This window comes from Malassezia globosa (genome assembly GCF_000181695.2).
Source record: "Malassezia globosa CBS 7966 chromosome Unknown mgl_sf_3.1, whole genome shotgun sequence".
In the NCBI taxonomy this organism is placed as follows: Eukaryota; Fungi; Basidiomycota; class Malasseziomycetes; order Malasseziales; family Malasseziaceae; genus Malassezia; species Malassezia globosa.
Genome location: NW_001849871.1, coordinates 413320 through 440183, shown reverse-complemented (window position 1 = coordinate 440183; position 26864 = coordinate 413320). Strand labels below are relative to the sequence as shown.

Here is a 26864-nt window from a genome sequence, read left to right as displayed (position 1 = left end):
AGCGCATTGTCAAGGAGCTTGAGCTTCTCGCTCCCGCCACGTCCGATTCCCGTCCGAATGCGACTACGTGCGTGGCTCTTTGTGAACTTGGTCAGTTTCTGCTTGGCCGTAATAGTACTGTGGTCGAACTCGTTCAGCATACACAACTGCTCGAGACCGATCCGTTTTCCTCGCCGCTGAATGAACATCATATTGCTGTAACCATTATGGGGATCTGTGTCCATGGTATGTATTATCGACTCGCTTGTACCTTCCTATGTATACTTTTCACCTCCCCCATTCCCCTCTTTTCCACCAATGTCATTCTAATGCCCACTTTCGTTGCCGTTGCTATCGATCCTGCACGCGATTCTCTCGCCCGACTCCCCCAATCTTCGCACACTTCGCGCCTTGACCCTTCCCATTCCCCCCCTCTTGCCTGATTCTCTCGCTAACGCACAGGTATGGCGAATGAGCGCCTTGGCTTCTTGGAAGAGGCCCTCACTTCGTACTCGCGCGCGATCTCCTTTTATGAGCGTGCACGCGGCTCTGCCACGTCGAAGGCTGCGCGCACGACGCCGTTCATCGACGAGATGGAGCGCTGGGCCGAGTGTGCTTTGTATCGTCATGCCCTGCTTACCGTCTATGCACAGCCGGCACAGGCTGCTTCGGCTTTGCGTGCGTACGAAGTGCACGAGTCACGCTGGCCTGGCACGTTCCGTCAGCCGCAACGCAATGTGATCCGCGCTCTCTTTGCGCGCCTTACGCAGCCGAACGAGCCTTCTCGCGCAGCACCACAGGTGCTGAAGCCTGTCTCTGCACGCACGACTGCGACACGTCGTCCCCGTCCGGCACCTACAACCGCGCATCCGTTTTCGACTGTGAAATCGACCGTCGTGAGACTTCTGCAACAAGACCCCGGCTTTCCACGCGCGAACGAGTCCAATGCTCATCCCGAGACCCTCGCTGAGCAACTTGTTGAAAGCTGGCGCTCGCAGTGCGGCGCTAATAGTGCGATGGAGGCTGATGATGTCGTGACGCTCCTGTACGGGCTCGCCGGCATTACCTTTCGCTCACAGACGATCCAGCGTCTGTTGGTGCACATGCTCTTTGCCGCCGAAGCTTACGCCGAGGCATATGCGATCGTGCCTAAGTACATGGCGCTTGTCGATACGACATGGAAGGCACATGGCGTGCCAGCACAGCGCTCGACGGCTGAGCTGCGTGCGATTGACGGCCCACGCGAGTATGTTGACACTGTCCTGCTTGGCGCACACATTGCGCTGCGGTATATGAACGATCCGCGCCAGGCGCAGGAATGGGTGGACGAGCTTCTTCTTGTTGGTACGAGTGACAAGAGCTCTCGGCACCGCTTTACGATGGAGCCGGCGCTTCTGGCCCGCACGCTGCGTAGTGCCGGTGAAGTTCGCGTTGCGCAGGTGCGCTTAGTTGCGCCTGCCGAGCGCACAGGTCTGATGGATGACGCGCGCGTGTTTTTGCAAGACTCGCTGTCCCTTGATAATGATGCGTCAGAGACGTGCTACATACTTGCGTGTATCTTGGCGCTTGAGCGCCAGTTCGACGACGCTCTCAAGCACGCGCGTCGCGCGCTGGAGCTTGAGCCTGCCTTCGTCGATGCCTGGCACCTCATTGTGTTGCTGCTGAGTGCACGAAAAGACTTTCTCGGCGCACGCAACCTTGCCTCTGAAGCGCTCGCTCAGGTCGAGGCGGACGATGACGCATCAGATGCCCAGATCGCTGCTGGATCACGTGCAGACCCACGCACCCAGCTCCTGTCGTTTGATTACCCACCGACAGCCTTCCAGCGCGCTGGCTCGTACATCCGCCTCTTGGTCACGCACAATGTCCTGCTCGAGCTAACGATGGGTGCTGCATCTGCGCTGGATGCGCAGCGCGATCTGTTTGCCGCGTACCACGTGCGTGTGGCACCGTTGTGCGCGTCGCCGGCACCTGCGTCAAACGAGCCTGATGCTGTGTTTATGCGTGCGCCGTCCATGATGCTCAAGCCCAAAGCTGAGCTGGCCGAAACACCGACGCACGCTCGCAATATGTTTCGCGCTCGTGTAGGCACACAGCTACTTCAGCGCCTGTGGCTCCTGAGTGCGGCGTCTTTCCGACGCATCGGCGATTTAGAGCAATCTCGGTGTGCTATTGCTGAGGCTGAGCAGCTGGATGCTCGCTTCGCTGAGGTATGGGTCCAACTTGCGCAGTGGTGCTTGGTATCGGGTCCCTCGAAGGCTGGCGCGGCCGTGACATGTTTGTACAAGGCACTCTCGTGCGACACAAACCATGTGGCCGCAAGTGTTCACCTGGCACGAGTGTTGCTGCGTCCCTCTGAGCAGCTGAACATGCGCGCGTCGCATGCCGAGTCGATCGCTGCTGTGGCATCTGCGGCAAGTAGTGAACAGATGCCGCTCTCGGACTTTGCACTTGCCGATGACCCAGGTATCGCATCTGCAGGCGATGCTGAGAACCACGCACGAGCTACGCCCAGTCGTGGACTGGGTGGGTCGTCACCCACAGCGACGAACCCGAAGACGTCGCCTGATCAAGAGGGCAATGGCGCTTTGGGCGACGTTGCCTTGCCGTTCCGTTGGCAGCATGATGTCCCCCCTGTCGGACGAACAGCATGGCCCAGGCTCTCCTGCGCACCGTCCACGCTTTTCCACGGCTGGGATGTGTCAGAAGCCTGGCACACTCTTGGCCAGCTTGCACAACAGACGAAGCGCTCTGTTGATGTGCAACGCCGTGCCTTCCTGGAAGCGTTGCGCCTCGAGTCAACACGACCGATCCGTCCATGGAATGCGGCACTGGACATGCCCCTCTAGTAGTACTGCTGCTTTCTTTTTTATGACTTCTATGGAGCGATAGCATATGGGAGAAAAATGTCACAGAAAAAAGGGGGATATGGCCGAGATACGTTCGCAACGTGCGAGACTAAGGAACGAGAGGGGGGGAGGAAAGGGGGAAAGTAGATCACGTGATCAATCGTCGTCACCCGTGTGAGAGTTAAAGGGCTGAAGAGTAAGGGAGAGAGAGAGTGAGGGGGGAGAAATGAAGAGCAGGCCTCGTCAGCCGAATCCAAGTCAAGTGGATTCGGCTCGCTACCAGAGCCACTCCATTCGCTGTGGGTTCTCTACACCCACGTCCGTTGACGGCCCCACCCCAGCCCTCCCTGTCCTTGGGACCGTCATGACCGCCGACTTGCTGAGCCATAGCAGCGGTAGCGGTAGTGGTAACGAATGGGGTAGCGGTGCACGTGGACAAGATCATGATAATAAAGCCAGCGCTGGCGCTGGCAAAGACACCGCTGTCTACATGAACCTTTTTCCGGATCATGTTCCGAGTGCTAGCACTAGCGGTGCGCGCATCGAATCCAGTGCTAGGGCTATGCATGCTCGGGCCACGCACGAAAGGCGTGTCGCTCGACGCGATCACAGGCACCATCATCACCATCATCACCATCATCATCACCACCACCATCACCATGGAGCACATCGCCTCAGTAAAGAACCCAAGATGATCGGCTTGTACGTGCTGCATCAAACGCTGGGAACGGGCACATTTGGCAAAGTCAAGCTCGCTACTCATGCACTCACAGGCCATCGGGTCGCTGTCAAGATCATCAACAAGCGAAAGATCTCTTCGATGGACATTGGCGGGCGCATCAAGCGAGAAATCCAGTTTCTTCGCCTTCTTCGGCATCCGCACATTATCAAGCTATACGAGGTGATTGCAACGCCGTCTGACATCATAATGGTGCTGGAGTATGCAGGCGGTGAGCTGTTCCAGTATATCGTGGATCATGGGCGGCTTTCTGAAAGCGAAGCACGGCGTCTTTTCCAGCAAATTATCAGTGCGACGCATTACTGCCACAAGCACAAGGTTGCACACCGCGACTTGAAGCCTGAAAATTTGCTACTGGATGAATTCTTCAACATCAAGGTCGGCGATTTTGGCCTCTCGAATTTCATGGTGGACGGCGACTTCCTCAAGACCAGCTGCGGCAGTCCCAACTATGCAGCGCCAGAGGTCATCTCGGGCCGGCTGTACTCTGGTCCCGAAGTTGATGTATGGAGCTGTGGCGTGATCCTGTATGTGATGCTCTGTGGTCGACTGCCATTTGACGACGACTACGTCCCCTCCTTGTTCGTCAAGATCAACAAAGGCATCTACACGCTCCCTTCGCATCTTTCCATCGAGGCGAAGCAACTCTTGTCTAGCATGCTGGTCGTCGATCCTGTCAAGCGCATTACGATTCCCGACATCATGCAGCTCCCGTGGTTCAACGTCGATCTCCCAGCCTACCTGCGACCGTTCCCAGCTACACCTTCCGTGGAAGAGAAGCAGTGTGCCCTGTACCGCGCCCCTGTCATGGACGACACACTAGGCACCGAGCACATCGATGATCCATCCGCTGTGCAGCCAAAGGAAGCCGGGCCTCTGCCTGATCCGTCAATGGTGTCGCCCGACCTTGGCATTATCGACCCGCTGATCCTCGAAGAGCTTCTCGGCAAGGTTGAGGGCCTGTCTCGCAGCAATGTGCTCGAGATGCTTCGCGCACCCAATACCAACCAAATCAAGGTCGCGTACCATCTCTGCCGAGACTATCACCGCACACTCGATACCATGAGCAACATGCTGCGAGAGATGGAGCTCGGCCACGAGGATGGCCACGCGTCGTCTTCCTCTTTCTCAACATCACCATCCACGAGCGTCGAGGGCGGCGTCGGTTCCGAGTCGCTCTCTCGCTCGTCGTCGCTCCGCGCGCGCCAACGGCGTTCATCAATCAGGCCTATGCTTGCGCCTGGTACCTCGCCGATGCACTACAATGTGCTCATTAAGCGCTCGGGTGCCACGACCGATCTCACACACGCCGACAAGAACGACGAAGCTCGTCCTCGATCGCGTCGGCCGTCAGCCGCATCATCGCGACGCGGCGTCGGCGTTGACGAGGACATGAAGGCGCGTGTAAATGAGCTTATGGCCGCTGTGGAGGACGAGGCCATCGAGGGCTCTGATATCGAATACCAGATGCTCGACGATGAAAGCGACGACTCCGATGACTCGAGCGATGCCTCTTCACACATGTTCGATTTTGATGAGGAGTATGTCAGCTTCGATATAGTCGATGACCTGTGCATGGATGAGGCGACCGAGCGCGAACCGCTCCAAGAGTCGTACATGCGTCTCACAAACAACTTGGCTGTGCTCGAGACCAGTCTGCCGCCGTCGCAGCGCTCTATATACCATGACACCTCGTCCAAGGCACATCGCAGCCAGTCTAGCGCACACCAAGGCACAGGCTCAGCCGCGCCGGCTAGCGCGCCATCAGCCTCCGCTTCTACCAGCACCATCGCGCCCTCATCCGCGTCGCGCTCGGGATCTGCCTCGCCCACGCCATCATCCACATCGGCCAAGTCGGCTGCATCCTCGGCATCGTCGACGCGCCGGACGCGCTCACCTTGGCATTTCGGTATACGAAGCCGCAGTAATCCCATGGAAATTATGCTTGTCCTTTACAGGACCATGGAGTCTCTTGGCATGGAGTGGTGTCCCAAGACGCCACTGCCGTCCGTCTCGCGTGGTTTGCACAACATGAGCGCCGAGGAGCGGAACCAAGTCCTCGATGCACTTAACGAAGACATTTTCTACGCACAGACCCAGTGCATCCTTTACGGTCGCAAGGTGCGCATGGATCTTCAGTTGTACCGTGTGGATGATCAGTCGTACCTGGTAGATTTCCGCAATGTCGGCTATCTCATGTCGCAGCCGGAAGCGCCCGCTTCAGCAGCTGCTGCGTCCGCTGCTTTCGATTCATCTGTGGAAACCACCATGGCTCCTGCTGCTTCACTTGCATCTGTGCCGCCCGCAACACCGTCATTGCCTCCATCGTCCGTCACGCTCCGTCGCGACACCCAAAGTCCGTTTCTTTTCTTCGATGCGGTGTTTCGTCTCATTGTGGAGTTAGCTGGCGGCTAACGTCGACCTGATCGTGTCCACGTGTGTGTGTCAAGACCATTTTTTTTTTGTGCATCCATACGGCCTGGCCGACCTACCGATCGGACGTCATTCGGCCGGCACCCAGGCGCCAGACGGGGGAAGGTAGGAGGAGGATTTTTGATTTTATTTTTCTCCCTATGTGCACGGTCGGGGAACAAGAACTTGTCAGCAGCAGCAGCAGCGCAACCCCCTTGTGTAGCCGGTTTGAGCCAACCAGCGAGCGCCACTAATCGGCATCTCCCGATATCTAATTTTCGCTCGTCCTCAGCCTCATCCTCGTCCATATTGTTCATCATGGGTACGTAGTTGGTCGCGACGGACGGGATCCTAACGATCGTTCCTCTTTGCAATGATGTTTCATGTTCTCTTTGTATGCAGCCTCTGAGTCACAGCCATTGCTCAATCAGTCCATAAGCCAGCAAGCTAGGCAAAAGAGTCTGCTCAAGTCGTTCCATTGGCTTCTCGGCTCGTCGCGTGCGAATCTGCTACTAGCGTTTGTGCCACTTGGTATGGCCGCGCAGTGGTGCGGCTGGGGCTCGCTCTCCGTGTTCGTGCTCAACTTCTTGGCCATTGTGCCTCTTGCCAAGCTTCTCGGCGACGCCACTGAACAGGTAAGCATGCTGCGTGGCCCTACACTCGGTGGTCTCTTGAATGCCACTTTCGGCAATGCCCGTCGAGCTGATCGTCGGTGTGGTTGCCTTGCTGCAAGGTCAACTTCGGATTGTCCAGATGTCACTTGTCGGCTCGATCCTGTCGAACCTGCTCCTTGTGCTCGGTCTCAGCTTTTTCGTTGGTGGCATCTACAAGCCGGAAAACCAATTCGCTCAGACAGCCGCCCAGGCATCCGGCTCTATCATGACACTTGGCTGCTTCACCATGGTTCTGCCTGCTGCGTACTGGGGTTCCGTCAAGGGCGGCAGCGGCGACAACTCTGTCCTCAGCGCTCTCTTTACCCGGTCGAAGGAGCAGCCTGTGCCTGCTCCAAACGTCGGTTTCGATGCTATGGACGGCATCCTCTTTATCTCTCGCGGTACGGCTGTGATTTTGCTCGGAATCTACATTGGCTACTTGGTCTTCCAGCTCCGCACGCACGCATTCTTGTATGAAGCTCCTGAACATGAGCAGATCGAAGAACAGCAGGAGGAAGTCGAGATGTCGCCCAAGGCCTCGATCATTGCTTTGCTCGTTGTTACGATCATCACCTCGTTCAATGCTGACTATCTTGTGTCGGCCATTGATGACGTTGCGAATGAGTACAGCATTTCCAAGGTGTTCATCAGTACCATCCTCCTCCCCATTGTCGGCAATGCCGCTGAGCATGTCACGTCTGTGTGGATGGCGTCCAAAGACAAGATGGAAATCGCCCTTAGTGTGTCTGTTGGCAGCTCGGTCCAGATTTGTCTGGGTCTTGTGCCCCTGCTTGTGCTTGTTGGATGGTTCGTGGGCCAGCCACTGACGCTGTATTTCCACGACTTTGAAACCATCAACCTCGTTGTGTCTGTGCTGCTGGTCAACTCGCTCATCCAGGATGGCAAAAGCAATTACCTGGAAGGTGCCCTTCTCGTGGCTTTGTATCTTGTGATTGCTTTGTCGTTCTGGGTCCAACCATACTGATTGCACACCATGTCACATTTCATCTACATACAAGCTATAAGGACACACAGTATTGAATATAATCCATAGGATCAGAACATACAAAGAAGTCTCCATTCCCTTTACGGGCGCCAACCTCACTTGCATCTTCGTTGAGAGTGATCAGGAAAGCTCAGCCACGTTGGCTTTCTTCATAGCGCTGTCGCATGCTCTCACATGCATGCATCGTCAAGGATGCCAGTAACCCATGATAGGACTGGGCCCATACCAGTCACGCGTTCCCTCGTGCACCTTGTGACACTCACTTTGTAAAGGGATTGGATGTCGATCTGGTTCCGCCTGCCATCGCTGGCGCCTGCCCCGTTCGTTGCTGTTGGATCATCTGATGCCACATCGCTGCATTGGGACCTAATCTCATGTCACCCGTGTTGCCAAATGTATCTATACCATCGCCTGAGGCCAAGAGACGGTCCAACTCGGGGTGCATGTTGCTTACCTTAACACGCGGTGGGCCTGCTGGTGTCGGCTTCGGCTTCGTCGATGGCTCGGGATCCTCGGGACCTTCGTCGTCGTCGTCGTCGTCGTTATCGTCAGGTCCATCGAGATTGATCAGGGGTATCGGTTGGTTGGCTGGATGCATTTGTCGACGGCGGAGCTGATGGCGTCGGCACCGAGGAGGCCGCCATCGACGACTGCGAAAGCCATGGGTTGTTGGACCCGAAGCTCGTCGGCTGTGGCATCATAGCCTGTTGTTGCTGCTGTGCCATCAAGTATTGGTATTGCTGGGCAGCCTGCTGCAGAGCAAGTTGGCGCTGGTATTCTTGCTGTTGCATGTACTGCTGCTGCATCATTTCCTGTTGCTGCATTTGGGCCTGAAAGAAGGGATTGAAGCCAGTTGGCTGGAATGGAATAAACGAGGTGTATTGGGGCTGCAGCGTGGACGGCGTCTCGTCCTTGTCAAGATCAATAAGTGTCTCGCTTTCTTTTCGCTTGCGCTCTTCTTCGCGCGACTCTTCCAGCGCGCGTTGCAGGTCGGAATCGTCCTGTGCTGCGCGGCGACGTCGTGCTTCTTCCTCTTCAGCCATCCGCCGCGACTCGGCAATCGCTTGTTCCAACTCGCGGTCTTCAGCCGTCATGCGGTCGCGTTGTTGCTGACGCCGGCGTCGTCCAGCTTCGTCAGAAAAGTCGTGTGGATCACGGTTCCGCGTCTCATTCTCCATGCGCATCCTGCGCCGGTTCCGTGCGCGTGTCTCATCCATTAAGATCGCTGTAATTTCCTTGGCTTTCTGGCGCACATTGATCCCCTGATCAATGTTTGCATCATCCACATACTGAAACTCTTTCAGTGTCTTGACAATGTATATGTTGTCGTGGAAGTAGTTCCATACATTCTCACTACCCTCTTGTAGCAGATAATCCAGCACTGACAATGCTTTGAACACATGCCGCCAGTTTTTGCCCTTATCATTCAGCCGCTTGTCAAGGATCTCCATCATCTCAATAAAGTCCGTCGCATTGTGGCTCAGCTGTGAGAGCTCGTTCATCTGTGTTCCGCTTGGACCCCATGGATCATTCGACGTCGCTTCCCGCACTTTGATCTGTGTATCTGTGTAGCCTTTGATGTAGTTCTTACCGATCCGCACGGCAGATTTCGATATGTTCTGAAACGACATCCTTGTCAGGCACTATCGCCACACTTCGGCTCCGTTTTGTTCGTCTCGTTTAGATCTATGAAGACAAAGGATTTCGTCGTCGAGCGTGGAGTGTATGTTACGACACACCGACTCAGCTGGCTGGCTCGGAGAAAGTAGCCCTTATATTATTAGTACCAGCTCGGTTGGCCGCGCACGCGTATGCGGTATTTATTTTTGGGTTTCAATCTCCAGAAAACTGCTAGCCAGACAGCTAGCTAGTTTTGCAATGCCTTTTTGGTCCCAAGTCTTGTCTGTCTTTGCCAAGACACACTCGCACTTGCTTCAACTCTGTCTGTCCCCTCCGCCCGATAGGGCCCTACGCCTGTCGTTCGGGGGAATAGGGAGAGGGTCAGAGGGACACGAATCTCACGTGACGACACCATCCGCCCCACTTCATGGCGTGGTGTCCCAGTCATGTGTCAGGATCATAGGAGGGATGTGCCCAGGTGCAGTCGTCTCCGGAGCGCAAGCTAAACGAGCGCGCCATGCAGGCATGTCCATAGGAAATCATGTCATTGTATGCTATTTATCTGTACATGAACTTGAAAAATGAGGGAATGCTATTTTTAGGACCCATTCTTGCAACTGCCGCCTTTGAAGCGACCATTATTCCATGTTATTTGAATCGAGTAAAGGGACAGCGTCAATCCATGTCACACGCTTTATTCAAGTACATAGGGGGATCCATGTACATTGACTGCAGGATTCATGTTGGTGCCGACCACGTTGCTCTTTTCAGGTAAGCTGTCAGCATGTCTTACAGCCTCATCGCCCACACACTTTGATTGCTGTATGAGGTGACCAAAGTGTGGGATAGAAAAAGCCTCCTCGCCAACTTGCGCAATATCCAAGCCGATGATCTCGTCATCTTCACTGCACCGGAATGAGCAGCCCGGGATGTGATCGATGAGAAACAACAGAATCATCGTCAACACGAACGACCAGCCGAATCCAGCGCAAGAATCGGCCAACTGATAACCAAGCTGCACATAGTGGTGATTGATCCATCCCATATTCTCCGTTGCATCTGTGCCATCGAAGGTGGAAATGCGCCCGTCAGCGAACAGGGCAGTTAGCAGGTTGCCAGCAATGCCACCAATGCCATGTGCCGCAAAGATATCTAGCGCATCATCGTACCCAAGCAGGTTCTTCAGCCCCGTCGCAAAGTTGCATACTGTAGCACCAATGACACCAAATGCAAGAGACGAAGGTGTGCCAACGAAGCCAGACGCCGGCGTGATGGCCACAAAGCCGGAAATAGCACCTGAACAGAACGCTACAGCGGACCACTTGCGCTCCAGCCGGTAGTCTAGCAGCATCCATGTTACTCCTCCAACACACGAAGAGATGTGTGAAGCCATCATCGCTTGGACCGCGCGAAGGTTCGCACCGATCCCCGAGCCACCATTGAAGCCAAACCAGCCGACCCAAATCAGCACTGTGCCAAGCACCACGTGCGTGACGTTATTTGGACGGTAAGCAAGCGCAGGTGTGCCGTATCCATGCCGCCGCCCCAGGTACAGTGATATCGCCAGCGCCGCGGTGCCTGAACTGATGTGGACGGGCGTGCCACCCGCATAGTCGAGACCGCCCATGGTATAGCTCCAGCCCTTGTTGTTCCATGTCCAGCATGCCAGAGGATTATACACAATCGTGCACCAGCAGAACGTGAAGAGTAATATAGGTCCGATGCGTGCGCGATCCGCAAATGCGCCACACGCAATCACAGGCGTCAGGGCCGCAAACATGAGCTGGTACATGCAATAGACCAGCGACGGCACTTTCGTGCTGCCTGACAATGGGGCCATGTCTACGTGCATGAGGCCGAAGTGTCGCAAGTCGCCAAGAAAAGGCGTCGCCGTCTCGCTGAACGTAAGCGAATAGCCCCAGAAGAACCACTCCAACGAGGCGACCGCCATGACCATCATCGATAAGGCCAGCACCATGAGTGCATTCTTTCGACGCAGCAGGCCTGAGTAGAAAAAGGCCACGCCAGGAATCATGAGAAACACCAGGCATGTACATGTGAGAACCCAAGCGATATCGCCCAGGTTGTATACAAGTGGTTCGCCATCGCTGATGATGCGGATGTTCTCGTCCGCCGTGGTGTTGAACGTAACCATGGTCCAAAGACGACACACTCAGACGTCAGGACTCGGCATCCCTCGTTTCATGTCCTTTCTCATCTGTTTGTCTGCAGTTGGCCCTGCCTGCCACGCATATCTCTCTCTCTCTCTATTACTGTGCCCATCCGTCGCTTCATTTGGCCTTCACGCAATCTTTTGCATGCATGTCAATTGATAAGAAACGAGGTTGATAAACGTGCATGATAATGGCCACGTGCATGTGTCTCCCATTGTCCACCACGTGGGACACGCTCGGCGCCTCCGCTACTGTGACATGTGAGTGGGTATGCGTCGTCGACAACAAATTTTTTGGGTGCGACTTGGGCTTGTCGACGCGCAGGAAGTAAGGCTTGGGTGTTGCTTGTCCGTCCGTCATGCAACCACCAGACAGCGCGTCGCAGTCTACCTGCACAGCTAGTGATGTAGGCGATGTGCGTCCACAAAAGCGTATGCGACAAAGCGAGCCGAGGCGCCTGTGCGAGCACGATGTTGGATTGCTGACGTATGTGCACCCGGACTGGCGACCGGTGCACGCGATCATCAAGCAGCGATATGCCGACTTTCTCGTGCGCGAGATAGCGCCTGATGGCCAGGTCGTGCGCATTACTTCGTTGGATCCCCCGGGCGACTCCGGTTTCCGGTCACAGGCACCTTCCAAGGACTCGGCCTCGTGGAACGACCTGCTCCCCTACTTTGGCGAAGAACAGCTCGCTCAGCTGCGCTCTCTCTGCGAGCACGGACCTGTTGACTCGCGTGTTTTAGCCGACAAAACAGAGCGCACGCAAATCCACCGCCTCGTCCGTGCCCTGGCTGGTGACTCGCTTGTTTCAGATACCGTCGTTGTCGAAAGCGGTGCGTATGCGGGCCATAGCACCGATGCCGCCCCAGCTTCAGTTGTGCGTGTCCAAAAACAGTCGGGGGGGCCAACCTCTTACCCATCGTCGTCGTCGTCGTCGTCGTCGTCGTCAGCGCCAGTGCAATCAAGCTCAAGCTCACGCTCACACTCACGCCCCCGCTCCCGAGCGAATGCCGACCCCGACTCTGAAGCCATGGCGGCTCCGCCGTACATTCATTTCACCCTCCAAAAGACCAACAGGGATAGTCAAGAGGCTCTTCAATGGCTTGCGCGTTTCCTCAAACTGGATCATCGCGGTCGCTCCTCTTCAGCCAATATGCTGAGTGTTGCCGGGACCAAGGACAAACGGGCCGTGACGGTGCAGCGCGTCGCTCTACAGCGCGGGCGTCGCACATTGCATGATGTATGGAACATGGTCAATCACATCGGACAGCCTGTGTCAAGTGCACCTGGCGACACGCGACGTCGCTCCGTTGCGTGCGCGACAACTACACGTGCCGAGCGTGGCTTGCGCATTGCCCATCTGTCGTACGCCGATGCGCCTCTGCAGCTGGGCATGCTCAATGGTAACGAGTTTACCATAACCCTGCGGGACGTGCGCTGGGCGGACACGACCGAGCTCGGCAGTGACGCAGCGGAGCTGCGTGCATTCCTTGCTACTCGAGTTCAAGAGATTCAGGCGCACGGCTTTATCAATTACTTTGGCATGCAGCGCTTTGGCACAGGGTTTGTCTCGACACACCGAATCGGTATCGCTGTGCTTCGTGGCGATTATCACGAGGCACTGCATCTGATCTTGGACGCTGGTGCTATGGAGGACGGCAGCAACCGCAGTCATGGTTCAGGCCACGACAGCCACAACGACAAACATGTCCCGACCCAACCCCGCCATGATGCCGAGAACGACGACGACGACGACGACGGCGCGCCGCCAGCCGTATTGGCCTCGCGCCAGGCACAAGCGGCTGTGCGAGATCAGCGGTATCATGATGCTTACCGCTTGATGCCCAAGAAATGTGTGGCAGAACGTGCCGTGTTGGAAAAAATGAAGGCCCCTTACTGGTCACCAACCGATCCGCTTGGTGCTTTTCAAAACATCCCGCGCTCGCTTCGGCTGATGTATGTGCATGCGTACCAGTCGTACGTGTGGAACAGGCTCGTATCTGAGCGTGTCAGGCGATTCGGTGCCTTGAAGCCTGTGGTGGGAGATCTTGTTCTTGTGAACAATATGGCCGTAGAGCTTGACGAACAGAGCGTCTCTCGCTATACGATGCAAGACGTCGTCATGCCCATGCCAGGCGCTGATGTGCACCTTCCGCCCGATGGTTGGCTTGCTTCTATGTACGAAGACATACTTCGTGGAGATGGACTCACACCATCATCCCTGTCGTCCTCAGCTCAACCTGAGTATCGGCTGAAGGGCGCGTACCGCCGCATGCTGCAAATGCCGCAACACCTGCGGCATACGCTGCTGGCATACAACGATGCGAATGCAACCCTGTGTGCAACAGATGAAGAAGTACTTCTTCCAGACCACGGAACACAAGGTCCGGGTGCCGTCGACGTCGTCGACAAGGACCAGCAAGCGCCGTTCCTCGCTCTGCAGCTCACCTTTGAGCTACCGCCATCATCGTACGCCACCGTCATGCTCCGTGAGCTTCTTCGCACAGACACAAGTGCTCATCTGCACAAGGAACTTACGAAACAGTCCATCGATGCATCTTCGTAGCTAAGGAGGCCCGCATGTGGGCGCAGTACAACGAAGCAGGCCCGTTGAGCATGACCATCATTTTGTGCGTAATTTGCCTGTCTCTCTTTTATCCGCCCATTCTCTCTCATGTCTTCTCCCCTCCTTCAGCAACCACAGCGTTGCTGCACTGCGTCCCAGCTGTTATTCATAGAATCCGTGACGCTAGATAACGAAATTGTACCACCCGCGTCAGGTGCGCCTCCTGGAATCCGATCACCCGGCCGTCGCACACCCGGTGCTACATGCAGCCACAGCGCCGGTGTTGAGACGACTTTGCGAACGAGCTCGTCAAATGCATGATCAACACCTTGTCCTGCTTTCGCACTGCACTCGACAAAGAGCATGCCATTCTCCTGTGCATATGCTTGGCCCTGCTCCGTCGATACTTGACGCTCCTCCGCGATATCCACCTTGTTTCCAGCCAGTAAACATACTGGAGGCACATCGCCTTCGAATGTGCGGAGTTCGTGCACCCACTGTGGCACATCTTCATAGGAACGCAGATCCGTCACGTCGTACAGAATAACCACTCCCTGTGCGCCCCGATAATAACTACTTGTAAGCGTGCGATAACGCTCTTGCCCTGCTGTGTCCCAGATACTAAGCTTAAACCATTTGCCATCCACACACAAGCTCTTGATCTTGTAGTCTACGCCGATGGTCGCAGCAGCATCCTCTTCCACAAACACATCGTCCGTATATCTGCGCACCAAGGCCGACTTTCCCACACCTGACGACCCAATCAGGAGAAGCTTGAGGGTTGGAAGTTCGGCCGTCGTCGCTGGTTCTCCCATCTCGTGACGTCCGGCCGCTCTTTGTACAGGCTAAAGTGTTGTTAGGAAGGCACGTACGTGGGAGGGAGAAATGTAGGATTGCATGTGGATGGGTCTTTTGCAAGTGGAGGTACGTGCGTGCACGCGGATTTTGAGTATCAAAGCCCAGGCTCAGGCCAAGGGCCCCAGGCAGCCGCGAGCCTCCTGAGTCAGCCACGTTCGTCGGCAGACAAGGGGAACCTGACCAAAAATACCAAAAGCCTGTTCGCCGATTACGTGTGCGTCGCACACACTTCAGAAAAGCATATCCCCACCTCGTCTGTGATTATCATGTCCAAGAGCGCGTCACAGAGCGTCGACGTTTCGCCGCTTGCGTACCGCAAGATCGTGTACCATTCGGCAAAGTACTTGTCATCGACTGTGGTTGGTGTGCTTGTGGGCACCAAAAGCCAGTCGAACAAGCCCAACACAACAGTCACCGACATAATTCCCCTAGTTCATCATTGGCACACACTCAGTCCCATGACTGAGGCAGGCATGGCACTGGTACGTTCAATATATCGCATCCATCGTCCTAATCGTCTCTTTAGGTCGAGGCACACCTTGGCAAGACTGGCGGGACGCTCTTGGGTCTGTATGAAGTTCCCGAGCGTCTTGATCAAAAAATCCCCTCTCCCACAACGACAGCCCTAGCAGAAACTTTGGAAAAGAAAACAGGCACTGCGCCACTCGTACTCCATGTATGTACATTTCATACGCATGCTTGTATGGGTCTATCGTGCTTACCTCTCAGATGAACGGCGCAAAACTCTTGGAAGTTGACGGAGCCATTCATGCCACAGTAAGTGGCCAGTCTGTTCAGGCACAGGTCGCCCGGCCAGAAGCGCTTTCCCTCGCCTTGTCACAGGAACTCGACCAGGGCGCATGGAAATTCTTGTACGACTGGGACGACCACTTGGAAAACACGCAACTCGATTGGCTCACAAATCCTGACTTTGCATAGATGCCCGGCCCTTATCCGACCATGCATTCCATAGTTGCTAATGCTATTCCATCATGATCTCATCAATGTTTGTATCCCCGCGCACATGCGTCAGTGCTTTCTGCGCCCGTCCGCCTACCCAAAAGCTCGTACCGTGTCGTACGTTTTCCATTTCCTCCACAACATCCAGCCAAGCCACGCCACGACACATACGTGACGACATCACCGAATCACCCGCTTCCATCTCGCTCAAAGTGTTCCTGCGATTACCTTCCTTTTCCGTGAGCGCCTTATCGTCCCATGTTAGCTTCTCCGACGCTGCGTGTGGCCGCGTCGCTCGTAGCCAATGCACCTCCGATGCGTGTCGCCATTGTGGGCTCAGGACCTTCAGGCTTTTATGCTGCTGCGCGTCTACTCCAAAGCTTCGACGCTAAGCATGGAACGGGTACAGATGGCACAGAAATTCATATGTATGAACGATTGCCTACTCCATTCGGCCTCGTTCGGTATGGCGTTGCGCCAGATCATCCAGAAGTCCGCAATGTTGAGAGCAAATTCGATCAGGTCGCTCGAGACCCACGTTTCTCTTTCTTTGGTAATGTCCGCGTCACTGCAGATGATGCACCGCCCCCCCAATCAGCATCTACGGCCCAAATCTCGCTTTCATCCTTGGCTCCCTTCTACACACACGTTCTATTCGCCTACGGAGCGTCAGATGCTCGTCACTTGCACGTGCCAGGCAGTAGTCCTGGTGAGCTTGAACATGTACATACAGCGCTCGACTTTGTTCAGTGGTACAATGGACATCCTGACGCACACTTGCCAGATGCCCCATTCTCTAAAATGTCTGGCTCTGATATAAGGCACGTCTCTGTCATCGGTGCTGGAAATGTCGCTATTGATGTAGCGCGAATCCTTCTTCGTCAGTGTAAATCGACTCCTCTTGATGCTTCACTGCAACGTACAGATGCACCAGAGTCTGTTCTTGAGCAGTTGCGGTCGTGGGACGTGGAAACTGTACATCTCTATGCGCGTCGCAGCGCTGCTCAGCTTGCTTTCACCAACAAGGAGCTGCGTGAGATGCTCAACTTGCCTCATGTTGCATTCGAGCCCATGAACCATGAGACTTTGGACGAAGCCCTAGCTGATGTATCTCGCAGCTCCCATACCGCCTACAAGCGTGCGATGACGCGCCTTCTCAAGCAGTTACAGAAAGGAAGCGTGTTGCCTTTTGATGCACGTCACAAGCCACAATGGGGCATTAAGCTTATGCACTCTCCGAAAGAATTTACTGGCTCCCATGGCTCTAAGCGCGTGACCCACGCCACTTGGGATCTGACAGAGGTTCGTGATGGTCGTGCTGTGTCTACTGGCCGGACGGAAACAACGTCAACAGACTTGGTGCTAGCCAGTGTTGGCTACCGCTCACAGCCTTTGGCAGGTTCTCATGGCTCGTTCTCTGTGCCATTTGATTCAAAACAACATATTATTCCAAATGAGCGTCGTCGCGTCGTGCGCGAGGATGGCTCGCGCATCCCCGGCATGTATGTGTCTGGCTGGCTTGCTACAGGTCCAGTGGGCGTGATTGTATCGACCATGTTGGATGCATTTGGTGTTGCGGACGACATGCTGGCCGATTGGCGCCAACCTGACTCTCTCAAGCATACGCTGTGTGCATCTGTGGGCGTGAATGAAGCTCAGCTCAGCGTGCCGACCGCTTTGCACAAACAGGGAAAACGTATCGTCTCGTACAGCGACTGGCTGAGGATCGATGCTGCCGAACGGGAGCGTGGACTGGCTCTGGGAAAGCCACGTGAAAAGTTCCTGCGTGTGGACGAGATGCTGAAGGTCCTGTAACACAAACACGAATTGCTTCACTAGTTGACCCATGCCTGGATACGTCTTCGTTTGTTTCAGTGTGACGGGATGGCATTCGTGTTATCAGTTGCATCAACCCGTTCATCCTCTTGCTGGCACAGATCTTGGCATGAAGTCGAAGCACTCTCTTTACCCACCGTCCCCTCCTGTCCCTGCGCCGGCGTCTTTACGCCAGCTTTCCTTTCCCCCCCTCACTCCTTGTTCAATATTCTGCTTTTCTCTATCAACTAATGTACATTCTACAAGGGCCGAAACAGAACCTGGATGGTATAGGTCTTTTGGAATGGATCCCAATGACTCCACGTACATGGCTCATCTCGTTGCTCAGGCACAGGCACACCCGGCAGGGTGAGCGTGTGTGATCGATCGATCTCTCGACTCTGCAGCTTGAATGCGATCGTTTCGTATGGCTCAGCAGCCACGAGGAGATACTGCCACGCTCTATTCGGCGCTTCTTTGCGCTGTTCAAAGCTGCTCATGAATCGATGCAGCGGTATCACGTCTTCTTTGATTTCTGGTAGGCTTACCTCAAAAACAAGACCCACACGCCCACTTGTTGCTCGTGCATGCTGCTGAGCCACAGCGTCAATATTCTTGTGACTGTCACTCTTGTCATCGCTAGTGCCAGCAGCAGTAGAAGCCGCGGTGTTGGGGACTGCACCATCAACGTCGCTGCCATCCATGTCAACGGGCAAGATGGGCTCGCGAATCTTGGTTATTCTATAGCCAGGCCGCCCAATCTTGACGAAGGTCTTTTTTGGCATCTCAGGTGCTGGTGCGAGAAGTGCACTAGCTGCTCTGTTCTGCGCATCATTTGTCCGCGCTCCAAGAGCAGCACGACGCTGGAGGTTTGTTTGATGTTTCTTTCCCTGGGTATGTGCGAGGTAGGATCCTTCATTTGCATGCATTGTGAGGCACAGACGGCATTCCAGTCCGCCCAAATGATTCCGAAGAATGTACGGATCCTGTCGATGTATGTAAGTATCATGTAGGAGGGGGCGTGTGCACCAGGCACGATGTCGGGACCATGGTCGTCCAATTCCATAACCAAAAAAGAAGAAAAAAAAAGCAGAAGGAATGCATCCTCGATGCTCGATCCTACCCCACGACTCCAGGTGCTAGGTGCATACAGACGACGTACCTTGGAAATGTCGATCGTTTCCATGGCCAAGCGCCGCAAACGCTCACGCCGATCTATTGCTGCATCGCTGGCATTTGCTATACCAGCGCCCTTGTTTCCCGCTCGGTTCTGATAGTCTACGCAGAGTATGAATACGGATATGAACCAATACGCAAGAACCACGTACCCATCTGTCAGCTAGATCCGATGTTGGTGGCGTCCGCGACTAAATCTCGAGGTGTCGTCACTCAGTCGACGTTACGTTGCATTGCTTGTTCATGCGTCGACGACCGCCAATCACGTGGAGGGACTCGAACAGCCCCTCCTCTCTCACCAGCGCCCTCGCCTACCGTCAATAGACGTACGTCCACATCGTTTACGCTCGCCAGGCGCAAATACAACGCGGGGTGGCACGCAAAATAAAACCACCGCGAAGCCTGAGCGCATCCATTCGGCCGAGTCTATCTTGACGACGGAATTCTATGCCCTGCCCTTTAGGCTTGAATACACGCGTGCCGCGCTAGTCAACGGCCGACGACGGGCAAAGCGGCTGCTAGGCAAACTCCTTGGAACATTCACCAGCGCTGTTTATCTCCACCATCGACTGACCAACGAAACCCTCAGCCATGGCAGCCGTAGACGGATTGTCTACAATGACGACAACAACTACCGAGCCTATTGGTACGTAACGAGAAATATGCGATTGTGAGCGTGAAGCTAATACCATGAAGGCATTTCCAATCTGCCGAATCAGGTTTGTTCATAACGCTTCTTGCATCTGACCATGTAGCGACACAGGATTGCCTCTCGATCGGCTGCCAACTTTACCTTGATGGTTGTTGGCGAGAGTGGAACTGGCAAGACGACACGTATGTTGGAACATTTTCCCACACGCATGATGCTGACGCGCTAACTTGGCAGTGATCAATACACTGTTCCGCACAGAGCTTGCTCCGGGTACGAACTACGCACAACGTCATTCGACACAGCTCGACAAGGCTGTGGAAGTTGACGTGATCCGTGCTGAGCTTGAGGAAAAGCAGTTCCGCGTGAACCTGACGGTTATCGACACGCCAGGGTTTGGTGACTATGTAAACAACCGCGACTGTTGGGCACCACTCGTGGACTTTATTGACGATCAATACGAGTCGTATATGAGACAGGAGCAGCAGCCAGAGCGGAAACAATTGCATGACCAGCGCGTGCATGCATGCTTGTACTTCATTGCCCCCACTGGCCACACACTCAAGCCTCTTGACATTGAGGTCATGAAGCGCCTGTCGCAGCGAGTCAACTTGATTCCAGTCGTGGCCAAGGCTGACACGCTTACACCACGGGACTTGGCCCTTTTCAAGGAACGTATTCGCGATGTGATTCGGACGCATGGCATTACTGTATTTGCGCCACCTGTCGACTCGATCGACGAGGCTAGCGCCGAGCATGCGCGTGCGCTCATGTCATCGATGCCTTTCAGCATCATCGGCAGCACAAAAGATGTTCGCACGTACGACGGCCGAATGGTGCGTGGTCGTGAGTACCTGTGGGGTGTGGCCGAGGTGGAAAATGAACACCACTGTGACTTTAAGAAGCTACGTTCGCTCCTGATTCGCACGCATATGCTCGACTTGATTATGAACACGGAAGACTACCATTATGAAAATTACCGTCAGACACAAATGGAGACTCGCAAGTATGGCGAGCCAAAGGTGAAGAAGTTTGACAACCCGCGGTTCAAGGAAGAAGAGGAAGCCTTGCGCCGCAAGTTTACTGACCAGGTCAAGCTTGAGGAGGGCCGGTTCCGTCAATGGGAGCAGCACCTGATTGCTGAGCGTGACCGTCTGAACAAGGACCTCGAGACAGCTCATGGTGCGATCAAGCAACTTGAATCAGAGATTGAGAGCTTGCAAATGGCTTCGCGCACGCAGAGGAGGTAAGATGGCGTGGTGGGAACATGAGAGAGAGAGAGAGAGAGAGAGAGAGAGAGAAAATGTTGGTGTGTTGGTGCTGAGCAGTTGACTGGTGTGACTCTTTCTCTCTTCTGTCCTCCTACTTACTCTTTTATCTGTCTTGCACTGCGTGAACACTTTTGCCCTACCAGCGCCCAATGTCTCTATCTTTCCTTATTCATCTTTTTCCCTGTGATGCTTCGTCTTCATCTAGCTGTAGCTGCTACCATCTAGTTACAGTATTTGCCGTCTACCAGATGGTCATCTCCGTCCAACTCCCGCGCTAGCTGAGATTGTCTTAATAAGAGGTCTTCTTCCAGTTCCAGTTCCAGAGCCATCGTCGCCGCTTCTGCATCATTGTCATTTTGCCATAGGTCATCGTCGTCTGCGCAGCTCTCGTCAATTTTGATGGATGGGTGTGACGCGACGGAAGTCTGTGGTATAGTGCTGTGGCGTTGTTCGTCTGTCACAGATGGATGAGCTTGTTGACGCTGCTGGCCCTGACGAGGTGGCGGTGCAGCGTGCATGGCAGACGCTTGTCGCGCATGTGGCGTCGATCGGCATGCGTTCACGTCCTCACCTTTTCGCGCTGTTGTGGGTATGCTGGATGCTGTCGTAGATGGCGCTTGTTTCGAGGGGCTTCTTGACGACGAGGCTGGTGTGTGCCGGTACAAGTTGGCTGGGTCAAGTGGGACACGCGCTGGTGTCGGCATCCGCAGGACGTCCTGTGCATAATGACTATCATACAAGCAGTTTCTGTCGTAAGAATCTGGGTATACCAGCGCCAAATGCCACATCGCGTCACGTACCCCAGTACTCTGCCAAACGTTTTGAGTCCTCGCTTGATAGAGTCGGTAATGGCCTCTTTTTTGCACTAGGATTTGTATGAGCCTCTGTTCGACGAACACGCATACGTACCTTTTCAAGTGCTGCATGTTTTCCTCGCACGCCTTCCGCGTGACCGTAGCCCACGTCCTCATGGAACGTGCCATCCCGCAGCGTGATGCGCACAATCGCACTCACGCCACAATTGCACTTGCCTGACTCGGGATGGACATCAAGCAATACATTAGACACACCGGCTCGTACGTACATAGTCGACATCCAAACTTCTTACACTCGTTGACCAGCCATTAAATCCAAAGATTTCATTCGCGAGATCCACGACTCTCCATCCCTCGATATATGTGAGCTTTCGCACGCCACCGGGACCAGGCCGTTGACTGAGAAATTCAGGGCCTAATCTCTGGTTCAGTTTGACTTGGATGGCAGCCATACGTGTGGCGCTCCACAGCGGCAGTCCTGTTTCTGGATCCATCTCCGGCACGAGTGCGTCGTTGTCGTCGTCTTCGGCCTTTCCACGACTTCGTTTCCTATGCGATGAGTCGAATCCCGTGCGCATTTCATCTTCCGGTTCCATTACGTCGTACTGCCGTAGCTACAACCTGCTCAGCACGAGCGTACCTGCGTGTGTATATGGCTGTCGGACCCTTGTTCTAAGGACTGTGCTGTGCAGGTAATATGAACTCGACGCGTGTGCAGCGTGTGCTTCACGCGTACCGCAAGTGTTATTCACGTGATCCGGCCTTGCTACCATGAATACAACATCGTAACCATCAACGACCATGGCTTCCCATGCTAATAGCAACGACATGAGGAAGGAAAAGAAATAAGAACTAGAAAGACGACTATCCGAACTTGATATACAGGATAAATAGGAACAAAAGAGCAATGGCGCCGATACTGTACGAGATAGGGGGGTTGTGTGAGAACGACCGCAAGAAAACTGCCATGCATACGTACGGGGCATATTTGCGAATCATGGCATCAACATTGATTTTGCGCGCGGCACGGCGGTACTTGAGTGACTCGTCACGCAAAGATGAAGACAGAGACGACATATCTGCATATACGTAAGCGACCACGAGCACTTGGAACGTCGAGCAACACGTACGATCCAAACTATCGCCTCGCCAAAGCAGATCTTCCATGTTCTTCGTCATGATCTTTTGGACATCCTGCAGATCTTCATTCAGCTTGTCCAAGTGTGATCCGGCTGTTGTCTCGGCTGTGCGGCTGTCAGCGTAGAGTCGCTTCGTTCGCTGCATGAATGTATCAAAAGCCACAAACGCATAGGGACGCAGGTTCCGCTGTTGCACCTGACGCCCATAGCTCATTTCAAATTCACGCGCAAGCTCATCGAGGTATGAAAATGCAAGTTTCCTTGGGTACGACCGATCGGAAATCGTCAGGTACACCACGGAGGCTGGATCACCTGGTGGCGGTTGCACCAAGTAGCTGCATGCTCAGTCAGCCCACATTCCGGTTGCCAAGAAAAAGAAAACACATTTCGGGCACATGCTTGCACCAACCATGTCAGGATACCTACTGCAATGCCATAGGGCCACTGTCGATGCTGCAGCGTGTCTCGGATGACGGCGTCAGCTTGCGAAAGATCAACTTTGCCTGTTGCTTGTACTGTGTCAAGTCTGGTCCCTGCGGATCATCTACGCTCTGTGCGAGTGGAAGAGAGTCAGAAACTCGCGCAATCTGTGTGGATCGGACCATCTTATGGAGTGCTCTTGTTAGGCAGGCCCGCAATGCACACACACACAAGCAATCCTTTCTCTTCGGTCGTAGTCTCACCTGCCCTGCTTTTCATCTTGCCTGTCCACTTCTTCCTCCACTAGTCTCGTTGCCTAATCACATGGCGTTTGGAAGCGACACGGCGCGCGGCGCGGCGCGGCGCGGCGAGCCCCCTTCTTCCCCCAAACTCCACGTGCCGCGAGGCGCACCAACCTGTCGTGACACACTGCCCGCTTCGCGCTCCAACACAGGCATACAGTCCTACCATCAGTTCGACCTATTGCGCTAAGCCCTACAGATAGCGATAACATCGACGTCGACATCATGGCGGATGAGTATGAGTCAGCTGGTGATGGGCTAGCTACATTTTCGCGGCTCTACCTGGATCTCCGTGGCGTGTGTTTCGTGATTGATCGCGAGACGCTTATGAGCTTACCTGAGTCCATCTTGTTGTGTCTCTTCCCGAACGGTCTTTTGCTGCCGGATCCCAATGACGATATAAGCGAGGAGAAACAGGTATACTTTGTTGACTCTGATCCACAGTGTCTTCAGTTTGTGCTCTCGTTCTTCCGACGTGCACAGGAATACTTCTATGGCACTGACGTCGCTGCCGGCGTGTATCGAGGTGCAGGACTGAGCCCGAGCTATCTCGATCTCGTAGACCCGGTAAATGGTGATATGATGAATGGGTTCGGCCATCCATTGCACTTGCCGCTTTTTCACAAGCAGGCCGTCATCCTCCTGCGTGAAGAACTCGAGTTTTTCACAATCCCGCCCCGGTCGATGGCCAAGTCCGCTGCCATGCCTGACGTCCCCCCCAATATGCCGCCAAACGCAACTCCCGCATTTACACAGCTCAAAGATGCATGCGGAAATGCGCTTCTCATGCGGCGACAGATCTTTACTGCTCTTCAGCGCAATGTCAATAAAGAAAACAACATGGCTGAACAGCACCTCATTGACATGTTATGTATGAGTGGATTTGAGCCGAACGACCAGTGGGGATATCGTGCGCGAGAACCCGCGCGGTGCGCGATTACAAGCACAGCGCTTGTTCTGCTCAAAACTGGCGTTACACAACCCGGTGAATTGCTTGATGGCCGTGCCCCCAATGCACCACCTCTCCAGCGTCCTATTGGTGTACATCGTGCAGGTGTGAACATGGATACCGGCATCCCTGTGAATCTGACGCCATCCCCTGACGAGCTGGGCGAGTGGGTTGATGATGGTCAGGGCGGCTCGCTGTGTGTCAATCAGCAACAACTCTCTACGACGCAAAAACTACTTCTCTTCTGGCGGAAGCCTGCGGTATGTATTTACGAGTGCGTCGGCATTCTTAAATGCCAAATGCTCGAGCACACATGTACTGACGCGATCTTTCTTTCATCTCAGCGCAAGTGCTGGTGGGATGGTATTGACATTGTGGTGCCCCAGCGCACCATGCATTCTGAGCCCCCCACGCCTTTACCGCCGCATGTCTTGGGCACTTTATCGCCGCAAGAGCGTAGCTGGCTCGATCAAGGCATTGGGCAGTGCGTTCGTGTTTGGGTTCGTCGTGTATGGACATTAGAAGTGAGCTTGGTAAGTAATATGATGGGGTCTGCATCTCCAGGGAATCTTTGCTCGCATTCTCAGGCCGAGTCTCCTCGCTCACCTTGTGGTGTGCGGTTGCTTGCGGCTCACGCTGTATGACTGTGCATTCCGAACAACTAACACAGCAGATCTAAATGCATCTACGAGTAAACCCTAAGATACCCAAGTCTGCTCTCAGGTGGCCGTTCGTTTGGTCCCTCCCATGGTTCTCTCCACTTCGTGGCATCCCCCTCCTCCCATTTATTTTCGCTCCTTACAATGCATCACAAGATATGATCACCATAGAGAGTATGTGTTTCGTTCCACGTAGAAACAGTTGGTGATTCGAGATTGTCACTATCAAATCACATGCTCGACACTGCGGTCGGCGCACATCAAATCCAAGCGCAGTTGTTTTTTCTTTATTTTGGTTTCTCTATGGTATCGATGCATGTGGCATTACGTATGGACACCATGTGGGAAGTATGCGTTACGCAAACAATGCGTCGGCCGGGCTAGGAAGCCAAGTAATTGGAATAGATTTATTGTAACAAGCAAGTACTGATTTGGTTCCGCTGCGCCAAAGCAACGCGTGGGGTCATGAGTCTATTTTATTTGCTCGTGAAATCTCCACATGCTGTGGGACATGGTGCACAGCCGCTGGCCGTTTGGGGAATAATTCCAATCATCGCCACATTTCCATGAGACACAGATTCTTCATTACGAACGGTTACACACGTAATACCCAACTGTGGTGATTCTTCCACCCTTATAGCGCTAGAGATTCCTTCACCCTCCTCCCCCCTGGTGTTTGGTTTGGTTCGATGAGAGTGAGTGACGGGCCTGGTGCTCAATCTCATACTCGCCGGACTAATACGCCGCTAACAAAAATGTCTTGTTGGCCACAGGAACCAGTGCCTCTGTCTCCGACGTGCGCGGGTTATGAAGGTACGATGCGTCTTGACGAAAAGGCATATCCGTGCCCCAAACAAACCAAGTCTTTACACGGGGGGAGTAATGAGGGTGATGAAACTTCCTTTTCCCCCAACTCTTTTCTTTTGCACACGCACTCGCCTGCACAAGTAGCTACGAGTCCTTTGATGGGCTCGCCGATGGAGCGCAGCTATTCTTTACCTGTTGCAACGCAAAAGGAATTCGATGATCATATCTGTATTGCGAGACAGTCCGGTCATGAGTGCCAGGGAGCTTCTCGATCTCAAGATTATCATTTTAGGACTCGCGCCTGTTCTTGTCAAGCTCGTCTGCTCGGCATGGATGAGAATGATAAGTGTCTTGATACGGCTATCCAAATCCAATGCTGCTGGGCTCAGCCTTGGCCTGGTTCTTATTGTAGCACCACGTCTTTTGAGACGGATCTCGATCAGCCTTGCGGCGACCCCTCGGTTAAAGATATCGAGGACGTTGATATTGATATTGAGGAAGAATTATTGGATCAAAAGTCATCGGCACAGACCCGGAAGCATCTTTCTTGGATTCCACCGGCTGGATCCGACCGTGTTTCTCTAGGTCGAGTTTGCACGACGCCGCCGCCGATGCTTTCGAAACACTACCAAGATCTTGGCGAATGGCCGTCTCATCGGTCTAAGTATGTTCACCCGAGCGTGAACGAGAGTCGATTGTTAGATCACCACTTGCATGTGTCAACGTCTCAGGACGGATTATACCCATCATCCAAGGCTGCTTCGTCTCACGCACGTACACTCTTCGAGGCGACGCAGAAGGCATATATCCCTCGAATTGTCTCTGGTTTGTCAGGCAGTCGCCCTGTGCCGGTCAGTACTAAGTGCCAGTCTTTCTTCATTCATCCAAAACATGTTGAATAAGAACTTCTTTGTAGTTTTTCCTATCTTGCATGTTCATGTGTATTTCTTCCTATGATTCATCGAGTGACTTGATGCCTGTTTTTTGTTTTTTATTCTTTCAATTTTTGCTATCTCGGCTCGTCATACGAACTATGATGCCGT

General features: G+C 54.1%; 14 protein-coding genes across 14 annotated transcripts; 9 read left to right on the top strand and 5 right to left on the bottom strand.

Annotated features, from left to right (window-relative positions):
- Positions 1-443: 443 nt before the first annotated feature.
- Positions 444-2828, top strand: MGL_1527 (uncharacterized protein; the record flags this gene model as incomplete). The annotated part of the gene is made up of 1 exon (XM_001731292.1): positions 444-2828. The coding sequence occupies one exon, from the start codon at positions 444-446 to the stop codon at positions 2826-2828; it is 2385 nt and encodes a 794-aa protein (XP_001731344.1).
- A 691-nt stretch (positions 2829-3519) lies between these two features.
- On the top strand, positions 3520-5982 carry MGL_1526 (uncharacterized protein; the record flags this gene model as incomplete). The annotated part of the gene is made up of 1 exon (XM_001731291.1): positions 3520-5982. The coding sequence occupies one exon, from the start codon at positions 3520-3522 to the stop codon at positions 5980-5982; it is 2463 nt and encodes an 820-aa protein (XP_001731343.1).
- A 672-nt stretch (positions 5983-6654) lies between these two features.
- Positions 6655-7617, top strand: MGL_1525 (uncharacterized protein; the record flags this gene model as incomplete). Its single annotated transcript, XM_001731290.1, has 1 exon — positions 6655-7617. One exon carries the CDS (start codon positions 6655-6657, stop codon positions 7615-7617), a length of 963 nt encoding a protein of 320 aa, XP_001731342.1.
- Positions 7618-8186: 569 nt separating this feature from the next.
- Positions 8187-9269, bottom strand: MGL_1524 (uncharacterized protein; the record flags this gene model as incomplete). The annotated part of the gene is made up of 1 exon (XM_001731289.1): positions 8187-9269. The coding sequence occupies one exon, from the start codon at positions 9267-9269 to the stop codon at positions 8187-8189; it is 1083 nt and encodes a 360-aa protein (XP_001731341.1).
- A 683-nt stretch (positions 9270-9952) lies between these two features.
- MGL_1523 (uncharacterized protein) lies at positions 9953-11413 on the bottom strand (the record flags this gene model as incomplete). Its single annotated transcript, XM_001731288.1, has 1 exon — positions 9953-11413. One exon carries the CDS (start codon positions 11411-11413, stop codon positions 9953-9955), a length of 1461 nt encoding a protein of 486 aa, XP_001731340.1.
- Positions 11414-11790: 377 nt separating this feature from the next.
- On the top strand, positions 11791-14001 carry MGL_1522 (uncharacterized protein; the record flags this gene model as incomplete). The annotated part of the gene is made up of 1 exon (XM_001731287.1): positions 11791-14001. The coding sequence occupies one exon, from the start codon at positions 11791-11793 to the stop codon at positions 13999-14001; it is 2211 nt and encodes a 736-aa protein (XP_001731339.1).
- Positions 14002-14126: 125 nt separating this feature from the next.
- Positions 14127-14816, bottom strand: MGL_1521 (uncharacterized protein; the record flags this gene model as incomplete). The annotated part of the gene is made up of 1 exon (XM_001731286.1): positions 14127-14816. One exon carries the CDS (start codon positions 14814-14816, stop codon positions 14127-14129), a length of 690 nt encoding a protein of 229 aa, XP_001731338.1.
- A 309-nt stretch (positions 14817-15125) lies between these two features.
- MGL_1520 (uncharacterized protein) lies at positions 15126-15798 on the top strand (the record flags this gene model as incomplete). Its single annotated transcript, XM_001731285.1, has 3 exons — positions 15126-15341; positions 15386-15535; positions 15589-15798. The coding sequence occupies 3 exons, from the start codon at positions 15126-15128 to the stop codon at positions 15796-15798; spliced, it is 576 nt and encodes a 191-aa protein (XP_001731337.1).
- A 279-nt stretch (positions 15799-16077) lies between these two features.
- On the top strand, positions 16078-17634 carry MGL_1519 (uncharacterized protein; the record flags this gene model as incomplete). Its single annotated transcript, XM_001731284.1, has 1 exon — positions 16078-17634. The coding sequence occupies one exon, from the start codon at positions 16078-16080 to the stop codon at positions 17632-17634; it is 1557 nt and encodes a 518-aa protein (XP_001731336.1).
- A 260-nt stretch (positions 17635-17894) lies between these two features.
- On the bottom strand, positions 17895-18966 carry MGL_1518 (uncharacterized protein; the record flags this gene model as incomplete). Its single annotated transcript, XM_001731283.1, has 3 exons — positions 17895-18620; positions 18797-18912; positions 18963-18966. The coding sequence occupies 3 exons, from the start codon at positions 18964-18966 to the stop codon at positions 17895-17897; spliced, it is 846 nt and encodes a 281-aa protein (XP_001731335.1).
- A 462-nt stretch (positions 18967-19428) lies between these two features.
- MGL_1517 (uncharacterized protein) lies at positions 19429-20709 on the top strand (the record flags this gene model as incomplete). The annotated part of the gene is made up of 2 exons (XM_001731282.1): positions 19429-19456; positions 19697-20709. The coding sequence occupies 2 exons, from the start codon at positions 19429-19431 to the stop codon at positions 20707-20709; spliced, it is 1041 nt and encodes a 346-aa protein (XP_001731334.1).
- Positions 20710-22409: 1700 nt separating this feature from the next.
- Positions 22410-22898, bottom strand: MGL_1516 (uncharacterized protein; the record flags this gene model as incomplete). Its single annotated transcript, XM_001731281.1, has 1 exon — positions 22410-22898. One exon carries the CDS (start codon positions 22896-22898, stop codon positions 22410-22412), a length of 489 nt encoding a protein of 162 aa, XP_001731333.1.
- Positions 22899-23631: 733 nt separating this feature from the next.
- On the top strand, positions 23632-24999 carry MGL_1515 (uncharacterized protein; the record flags this gene model as incomplete). The annotated part of the gene is made up of 1 exon (XM_001731280.1): positions 23632-24999. The coding sequence occupies one exon, from the start codon at positions 23632-23634 to the stop codon at positions 24997-24999; it is 1368 nt and encodes a 455-aa protein (XP_001731332.1).
- A 704-nt stretch (positions 25000-25703) lies between these two features.
- MGL_1514 (uncharacterized protein) lies at positions 25704-26723 on the top strand (the record flags this gene model as incomplete). The annotated part of the gene is made up of 1 exon (XM_001731279.1): positions 25704-26723. One exon carries the CDS (start codon positions 25704-25706, stop codon positions 26721-26723), a length of 1020 nt encoding a protein of 339 aa, XP_001731331.1.
- Positions 26724-26864: the final 141 nt, after the last annotated feature.